The 10,484-nt window shown below is 28.9% G+C and overlaps 1 protein-coding gene across 1 annotated transcript; it reads left to right on the top strand.

Annotated features, from left to right (window-relative positions):
• Positions 1-224: 224 nt before the first annotated feature.
• Positions 225-10,205, top strand: TRIADDRAFT_61531 (uncharacterized protein; the record flags this gene model as incomplete). The annotated part of the gene is made up of 21 exons (XM_002117512.1): positions 225-259; positions 301-369; positions 471-542; positions 763-834; positions 2,798-2,869; positions 3,034-3,105; positions 3,273-3,359; positions 3,604-3,666; positions 4,904-4,975; positions 5,165-5,230; positions 5,638-5,709; positions 6,072-6,140; positions 6,514-6,585; positions 6,667-6,735; positions 7,978-8,043; positions 8,181-8,252; positions 8,347-8,430; positions 8,588-8,653; positions 8,776-8,856; positions 10,013-10,088; positions 10,188-10,205. The coding sequence occupies 21 exons, from the start codon at positions 225-227 to the stop codon at positions 10,203-10,205; spliced, it is 1,425 nt and encodes a 474-aa protein (XP_002117548.1).
• Positions 10,206-10,484: the final 279 nt, after the last annotated feature.

Genomic DNA, 10,484 nt, shown 5'->3' with positions numbered 1-10,484 from the left:
TTGGATTCAGAATCAAATAAGTCAATAAACTATCTGGTGTGATATTATATTTTGTTATCAGTATTAGCGTTGTAGCATATTTTAGGTCTAGCCGTATATAAAAGTGTCAAACATGACTATTCACTAATTTTTCTTCTGACTACTAGCTAAAGTAAGTTAGCTTATTTAGCGTATTAGGATAAAAAAGAATACATGTGTTTCTTTATAATTTCATTTCTTTTACAATGTGGCCGAATCTAGCTATTAGAATCAACCAAAGGTACAATATAAAAAGATATCCCGATTTATTCTAACAATTAGGGACTTAGACCGCAATAAATTAACACATATTTACCCAGAAACTATTTGCGCCCCTAACTTGCATGCTGTGTAAGTATGAAATAATCGTATAATATCTATTTAAATTACTCATTTATCTTAAGCGCAAAATAAGACATAGCTTGAATCATTTTCTGACTCGAACTTTATAGGCATTTAAGTAGCAATAATATTCGATTCGTCGCAGAAAAATCGTTCCAGAAATTATCTAAAACTAAGACATTGTACGTATACGTATAATAATAAAGTTAGAGTCTCAATGCTACAAATTTATGATTAAAAATTTGAGAGTGTTATTGCGTAAAGTAGTACTTGTTAACCTATTTAAATATCGAAGTTGCTAGATACAGATAAACTACTGCTAGCGTAAACGTAAAGCTTTGAGAATAGTCTTGATGATCAATTACATTAATGAACTAATCCGGATAAATAAATTTGCTACAGATTTCTGAGTAATAATTTGTTATCCCATCTTCCTACTGAACTATTTAAGAAGATGGCAACAACATCAACCTTGTAAGTTAAATATTTTTAGATCGGGTCTAATTCTTGATGAAAGAAGCGAAATCTTCTACGCCAAAATGAAATATCATTAAGCATGCTGCTATGTGGCTCATTTCGTGAAATAGTAGTCAGTAGTAGGTCACTAAGTAAAAGCTGTTTTGTAGGTTATAGTACAGTGTATATCCACTTATTGTGAGTTTTTCAGAGGGTTGGTGCTTATACATTATAATATCAGTACTACATTCTTACTAGATTTTATCTCAGGTTAGATCAGTAATCTGTAATGCAACATAAAGCAAAAACTTTTATGTTAGACTAGTAAACTAGCTTGGTGTACTCCGTGACATGCAATCAGAGAAAGAGAAAATATTTAATCTTCTCATTTTCCAATATTTGATAGTAAAAATAAGATAAAATTGTGAAAATTGCTATTATAAAGTGAAGATTGCTATCTTTTTTATATTGAACAGGAATATCATCAATACCGGATTAAAATCATTAGAAAGCTATCAATTTTCGGGTCTTAGAAGTCTTTTAACTCTGTAATAATTTTATATGTATATCAGTTTCAGGTTCAAAGTCAAGCTTTGCATTAAAGCTCTCTTAGTTAGATTTAAACAGATAAAACTCGGCAATACTAAATGCTTCCGAGCCGATCATAATATATCTTACGTAGGATTAAAAATTAAATTATCTCCTATTTCCCATTCTTAGACGACTAACCTTTAATAACATTTCTGTAATCAACGCTACCGCATTTGAAGACCTTTATAACCTCACTTCTTTGTTAGTAAATGAGAATAATTAATTTAAATATTTTACTTAAAATTATTTACAAGTACCATGAGATCGATAACTGTTTAATGGAAGATTATTAGTAGATTTAACAGTTAGATAATTGACATGGTAAAATTGATCTACAAACAACATTTCCTGCACAGCTATATTATGTATTAACCCTAAAAAACTTTATAGAGTTTCGTTTCCTATTTACTATAATAATGATGATGTAGCTTTAATATAAGTCGTGTAAGTATTAACTTTAATAACTGCATCAAATCTTATTTTGGCTCGAATAGAGATTTAGCAGGTAATAAATTAACACTCTTGGACTCTCTAATCTTTCAACCTTTAATAAAACTTCAGGACTTGTAAGTTAATTTGTTTAAATATTCTACTGATGCAGCTCATAAAATATTTACTTACCTATGATTTTAATCATTATTTGTTATAATTGCTTAATATGTGGCTAAAAATGTGGCTAGAAATCTGAACGAAAATGAACTCCATTCATTAAGTGACTTCCAGTTTAAGCATCTTTCAAATCTAAAGACATTGTAAGCGGCAAGCACGTGCTCAATCTTGGGCAGTTTGCAAAACGACCGACTTCGCATACGGTCACGTTTACGAGAAAAATTTTGTTTTTATCGATTTTTCGCAAGCAATTTAAGCTCAAGTATACAAATGTACTGTAAACTAACTTAGTAGCGTAAAATATGGTAGGATTTCCTACATTACATGATGATATATTGTTATACAAATTCGTATCTATAAGCTTAATTGCTATAGAAGCCTATCAAGTAAAAATGAATACTTAATGCAATTAGCAAATACTATATTCACTAGTACTGTTTCGACAGCCATAATTTTACAATCATCAAATCAGATAATTGCACAGGGCTTTGATAACTAATACTGGCACCTTACTAATTTTTTAAAAATCTAAAATTCGTAATTGAACTTCATATTGCGTTGTGTTAAAGTTAGATATCTGAATGTCAATTAGAATCGAAATAATAATATAACCTAAATTTAATCCATCTAATGATAATGGCAATCAATTGTAATTAACAAATATTAGTTAAGTATGGCATTTTTCGGATTTATAAGTATTATTATGACTGTGTGATAGGCAGCGGTATATTTACATCTGCTTGACTAAATGCTAACTATTTACTATTTATTCGCATTGTAGACGCTTACAGACGAACAAATTGTCTTTTATTGATACTGGCGCATTCTCTGGCATGAATAAATTACAACTATTGTAAGTATAGTATCTTTCCACCTCATTCATTTGATATCCAGATCTCTCTCAATAATAAACTTTATTCAATATTTTAAACGCATTTTCTTTTTATATATTCGCTTATGCCATAAGACGCAAAATGAAAAGTAAACAATATTTGCTTATAATTCTAATTTTACCAGGCAGCTTAGTGGTAATCCTATCAGAAACTTTTATGAATTTCAATTACCAGCTGTGGCATTTATGGATTTCTTGTATGTTACGGTCATCTTATATAATTCCATCTTATGAAGGCATACAAATACAATGATATTTAAGGAATATGATAGGAATTATTATGAGTAATACTAGAGCGTTACAAACTAAACAAAACATTAAACGTTACAGCTATCGCTAATTATGATTGTTTTTACTTTTTCAGAGGACTTTCGAGATCCTACCCACTAAAGCTGCATGGAAACGGTAATTTAGCTAAGGCAAAAAAGAATTCTGTGGTAATAAAAGTCCTGTAAGTAATGCATATGTTCTTTACATTCTACAACTTTGAAATAATGATGTTCTTTACCTTTAACAATATGATAGTAGCAATTATTAGTAAGTATATAAGAGCAAAGCTTTATCAGAATCACGATTAGTATAGAAATAACTTCTGATATCAGACAAACCTCTACTCTACTTTCTTATGATATATTCTTCCATTATTTTATATCTTGCTAATAAGCGGCCATTTAACGGTCATTATTCGAATTTAGGGATTTAACTAATAACTTTCTCTCAAAAATAAATCAATTAGACTTCGGAGACTGCAGAACCCTGTAAGTTTGTATACTTCTGATTTTAATCACGGTTATAATTACTGTTAAATATGAACTGGTAATTACTGTGATAAGCTTTATTTATGTATATGTTACTTTATATATATATATATATAGTACTTCTATTTTAACGATTCTGATGCTAATAAATCATTTTTGGGGAATTTTATTCGCAAAAGTAATCTATCTTATAATAAACTGCATGAAAAAAACACACTCAACTTTTCTACACTAGATCATCTGGTACATCTGTAAGTACAAGTTCATCTATTTACTCAGAAATGCACGAAAAGTACATTTCCTAGATTTTTGTATAATTTCATAAGTTTGTTCTGATTTTACTTACCAAGAGCTGTATTTGTTTTTATGTCAGCGATTTAACTGGTAATCGCTACAGAAATATAGAAAGTGCAGTAAATTTCTTCACTTTGAATAATTACAACTCTGTTTTGTCATTGTAAGTATCGTAAATAATTGGTCTTATTACTAAGACCACAAGACTTCTATTATCGAAATAGACCATTTATTATTTCGATTTAAATCTATTTGGGATGCTATAAATTGATTGCTTAATGCTCTCTCATGCATACATTATTCTTATATTTTGCTCCTGATACAAAAATAATTTTGTTAATTTGCTGCTATATGACGTTACCAAAATCACTCTGATTCTAATACATTCAACAGCAACATAAAATGTATGGATAAAATATAGTGCACAAATTAACAGATGTAATTGTAAGAAATATTAAAAGTTAGATTGATAAAATTATCTGTAGCAATTTGGAACTACCAATGTTCCAAATCTTTAACATTTTAACGTATAGTTCTGATATAAATTCGAATACGGACCAATTAATCAAATCAACACAAAATTAGATTAAAACTAAAAACGTACATGTTCGTCGTCAGTTCTACTTAGACACAAATACTAAAATTAATTGGACACGGTATTTCAAGAAATAAACTCTTTCGGTGCCAAAATTTATAATATTAACGGAATTAGAAAATACAATTTGCTTTAATAATAACTGAAAACGAGGTTTAAAGTTGAAATAAAGTCACCATGATGATTACAACAGGCTGCATAAGTGATAAAATTTAATGCTATTATATTATTAAGAAATCTTTGTAATCCTAGTCAATTCATTTGCTTTAGAAAGACATTTAAAATATTACCTGTACATTTCATTATACCGATATTCTTGTCTAATTAATTGCATTTTAATTTCTATAGAAACGTCTCTTCCAATGCTTTATATAATATTCACCTTGACGCATTAGAACCTTTTGCAAAGTTACAATCGCTGTAAGTTTCAAAGCATACCCTTAAATATCTCATATGTTTCATTAGTTGATTAGTTTATCCACATTAATCCTATCAAAATACTTATTTAATCACTGATTTTAAGGTGCTGTGAAGCATGATCATACTTATTCTTGTGTCCTCTTAATAAAGCAGCTCTATAATAAATTATTTTTTGGTACTATTTTATAGAATGTTGCAATACAACAATTTACAGAAGTTAGATTTTATAAGACCACTATCTCAACTTATTGTTCTGTAAGTATGCGTTTAGAGTTTAAATAATTTATTACCATTTATTAAAATGCGTACAGTAATTCAGGTTCACCTTATTTAGTTTATCAGCTTTCTCTAGCATCAAATAGTTTTAGAAATAGCGTTATTGTTTCAAATAAACAATATTTTAGATGGGCTTACTGCCAAGACTAGTTTAAATATAACTGTTATCACAGTAACAATTGCTCTGTAAGATTTTACACTAAAAACTATATAACAAGATGATAGAAAGTTTGTTAAACTGTATCTTAAAGGCATTTTGATTGCTTCATAAGGATAATTGCATTAATCTTTTGTTCATTGAGAATAAAAACAAAATTCAATACGAGATAATGTGCAAATCTTAATCATTTAAATTTTAAAATATATAATTCTCATTTAAAATCTAGGTCTCTAACATCTAATAGCATTAAAGCAATAAATGTTAAAGATTTTGCTAAGCTAGCAAGTCTCAAAGAATTGTAAGCAACAATTAACAGTAAAAGATACTGATTATTTATTTCCAGTTTATCTTGCAATCTCTACTCGAATTTCTAGAAATTAAAAATTAAACGTAATACAGATATGCAACCCCCATTGAATTCTTTAAGTTCATTCTGTTTATGATAGACACTTATGCGGATATTATTTATCTAATTGATTTGATATTCTCTTAAGGTATCTCGACCATAACGAAATAGGAACTTTGAACGAAAATTATTTCATGAATACAAAGTTGAACTCTTTGTAAATCTAATATATACTGTATTGTTATAATAGCAAGATGTCAATAATCACTTTATCAAAGTATTCTAATATCATTTAAAATTAAATTATGCTTTAGATATCTACAACACAATCAAATATCTGATGTAAATGCTGTCTTGAAAGGATTGAAAAACATACGAATAATGTAAGATATATTTATTACATCATTCATAGCAAAAATAAGCTTTTTGGGTATTCGTAAAATATTCAATTTGTTTTAGTGAGATTTTGAACTAATTATCTAATCTAAGGTTTTTAAAAATATTTTTCAATCTTGTGTTAATGCATTTTGCCATGAAAGAAACTTAAATTCTAATCGCATCGAAGACGTAGCCAAAATTTCCAATACACGACTACCCTACCTAGCTCAACTGTAGGCAATCGTATCAATAATCTGTTGTAGCTATTTAAATATCATGAAAAAATTAACTTGCAAAATTTAAGACTTTACAGGCTGATTGACATTACAATTGAGCTATGAAATCTAGCCAAATTAATTGTTCTAACTCTAATTACAGATATTTAAGTGATAATACTATTGAAACGTTGAAAAACAAGTCGTTTACGCTTTACCAAAATTTAAGAATTCTGTAAGCAGAAGAGTTTTGTTACATACGGATACATGGATTAACTAAATTTAGAAGCTTTTTCAAATCGTAATAATTTTCCAGTGACCTAAGCAACAATGCTGTAACCTTATCTGATCAAGAAGATCTGGGTTTGACATTCTTAGAAGAGCTGTAAGTGGATTATGGAGGATAACATCTGTACTCTCTATATATTTTAATAAATATGTCATCTCATTCATACTATTTCTGTTTGCAGTATACACTAAATTATACCTAAAATATTCCGAAATACGATTAATTTGATAACCTTGTAAACTGGTCTATCTACTCTATTCAAACTTCTATTAACTTCGGAATATGTTCTTGTAAAGTAAATTAGTATTTTAATTGTAGACTATTAGCCATGTTTACTACGATGTACGGTAGTGTCTTTTCTATATTTATCTTATGATGTATTTAGTAGCCCATAATTATTGACTCTAAGGATAGACTCTATGCTAGAGTACAGATGACTATATACAGTAAGATTTTGAGCAAATAATAAGGTTAGAGGTAGAAATAGAATTGTAAATTATACATTTGGATATACTTAGTGCATTTTACTTTGAGTGGTAGGAATAATGTCAACGAAAATACTGTAATCATTTCTATATTGGATTAATGATGATTAGCTATAAAATATTGTAACTAATAATAAAGCTAAATGTGTATAAAATATGGTAGAATGCTGCTATGCTGATTGCAGCAGCAAATACTACAGAGACCACAAAAGCAGGCGACATTAGATAATAAATATTAATTAGCAAGTATGAATAATTATAACACCTCCACATCTCATGTTCACCATTGTTATTTACTACCATGCTAATCAATATTATGAAGATATAGCTTAGCTCAAGACGTAAATAATAATAATTATCTAACATTTAGAGTTATTGTCGGTTAAAAGGTATGACACGTAACAATCATTAATGATCGATATTTTTGATCACACAACTCTAGCAATAACTTATTTCTAAAAATTAGAACGATAAGCAGAACTCTGTGTCACCTTAATTTCGCAGAAAGAGATAAACGACACGTCTCACTGAATCTAACAGTAATTTTTACGACATCTTTTTATCTATAGAGAGTATTGATTTTAGCACAACATGAATAATAGATCTATCAAGGAGTCGATAACTGATTTTTTTCTTATATTTTTATTGGTGATTTAATAAGCTATCAAAATCTTTGCTTTAGTTATTAACTGCATCTCATTATCAATATTTCTATATTTGTACATACCGAAAACTTTCAGTTACATATTATTTGAGTTTTAATACTAAAGTTGATTGTGACTTAACTTAAATATATAGGAAGCTACCATTTTAGTAATTTCGTTTTAAAAATTTAGTTTTATTTTAATTTCAGTAATTTGGCAGGAAACGAAATCACATACTTGAATTGTTCGGGATTACCTCCAGTACTCAGATCTCTGTAAGTATTGCATTTTCCTGAAGATTTCTTCAATTATACGCTTAATTACTGGTTTTATTATGTTCCGTGAAAATTTTACTAGTAATAGACTAGTTACTTATTAACTTACTTATTTTTGCTGTCTTTAATTAAATAAGAACTTTAGCAAACAACAATATAGTAAAGATCGATCCTAACTGTGATCGTCTATTCTATCAAGTTACTAAAATGTAAGTAGCTAATAAATTTGATAACTAAGCCACACACAATAACCTGTTTAATATATTTGAAACTAAGTTATCATTTATTATATTTATCTACCAGTGATATGAGCTATACGAATCTGATTGCAAACGGAATAGACTTACAGAAAGATTTTCTTGATAAATTAAACTTAGTAAATGACTTGTAAGTTATATTGACCTGTTTCGTTAATAACAGGATTTTTATTCCAATCTACTATATTATTTAGCAGTGCATCACCTCAGAATATCGTATCTGTAGTGACAGCACGAGGCCCAATTGAATAACATTATACTAAATATCCTTTCGACTACCTTTATAGAAAATTGGCGGGCAATAATTGGCCCGGAATTCTTGAAGGAATGGCAGCTATCATTAACTTAAAATTGTAAGCTTAAATAAACCTATGCCGGCTTAAATGCGTACTAACTATTACATCTTTCTAATTTAAATGATAAGAATTTTAGAAAGGATTTGCCATTGTCTCAATATATGTGTTCTAACTTTTAGGGATATAAGTGATAATCCTGTGATATTAGATACCTTTATAAGAGATTTATACGACCGTGTTGGGCAATTCCTGATTGGAATGTAAGAAGATGACATTTGATGAGTATATTTTATAGCTTTTAAGATAATGTTAACTGATTGTACAAAAATTCAATGTAGAAGAAAACATAGTAGCTAAGTAGAAAAATATTCAGATAATTGAAGCATTGTTACAAAACAGCTTTGTAACAAGATAACGTAATGCACGACTAATCTGTCGATTCCCTGAACCACGAGTCAGAGAGCAATGTCTACTCTTTCAGGGACACTTTTCGTATACTAGTAGACTTAAAATAGACTAAGACGCCTCATACCTTACGTTAAAAACTAATTATGAGAACTAACTTTGTTATACGATTAATCGCATTCATATACTCTTTTACAATAGCAAAGATATCCTAGTTAGTTATATTAACGTTGAAACCTGATAATGAATCAAAAGCTAATTTTATCTACTGCTGCCTAATGAAGACAACAGTATTTACGAACATAGACATCAAATGACTAATACAAAATTGTCAGAATACAATATATCCTATCACGGAACATTTCTACGATAATCTACAATCTACCATAAGTCAATTACAATCATAGTGATTTGAATTGTAAGAAGATTATTCTCGATTCCCTAATTTAACTACTAATTTCAGTAGGATGTTGTCACGGTACGAACTACCGTGAAGAAATAGATATCTAAATTTGGTTAATATGATATAGTGACATTATATTACAACTAGTTACTTACAATAGGAATTACTCTAATTATAAATGTGCTACAGTAAATTTATTGCTGTGCTGTAATGTGTGCTGAAATGATTCTGTGAATGGACATATTGTAGTCCGACTGTGAAAAACTAGTTAGTAGATGTTCTCACCCAGGTATTTTTATAAGATGACTTGTGAATGTTAGCTGCTGTAGAAGGGTATATAAGCCCGTCAGATAGTTGAATAAAGCAGTTCTCAATTGTATAGTTGTTTTAACGTAGAATCAAAGGCGTCTAAATTCTTGTGAGTAGTAGGATACTGAATCTCGGAGACTATAGTAATTTAGAGATTTGTTTTACGTTATTCTTGTCACGAAGCTGGTTTGTGACAGATGTATATATCTTCGTAAAAGCTAGAGCTATATTTAAATATCACATATCTAAATTAGAAACATTTCATATAAGGGTAAATCAACAAAATTATCCTAACATAGGTGTTTCTACTATAATCTCGATATTACAGTGTATAACACTGTAACAAGCATGAACGGTATTTCATCCCTTGCACCAGTAAGCTCTACATAATAATAATCTGGCTATCATTACATAGAGTTTTCTGGTATGAGGATTAATAGTTATTGTGAATAACCGTATAATTTCACTCTGTAGAAGTATCAAATTACCTAAAAACAATAATGGTATGGTACAGTGCAGCAATAAAATACATAACTAGTTCTGATTTTAATTTAACAATTATTTACAGTCAATTAAATAAATGCAATATTTCAACTATTCCAACACAAGGCCTTCACGTTTGACGATCTTAGAGTTTTGTAAGTATAGTGCTAATGATAGATCATAGGATAAGCTATTGCAATATATTGATCTCGCTATTAAATACAGACTCAATTAAAATAAGTGCTATTGAGTAAGATCTTGTATTTAAAAATATGCCGCAGATTATCT

Source organism: Trichoplax adhaerens, genomic scaffold, assembly GCF_000150275.1.
Source record: "Trichoplax adhaerens TRIADscaffold_25 genomic scaffold, whole genome shotgun sequence".
In the NCBI taxonomy this organism is placed as follows: domain Eukaryota; kingdom Metazoa; phylum Placozoa; class Uniplacotomia; order Trichoplacea; family Trichoplacidae; genus Trichoplax; species Trichoplax adhaerens.
This window is presented reverse-complemented; position numbering and strand designations above follow the sequence as displayed.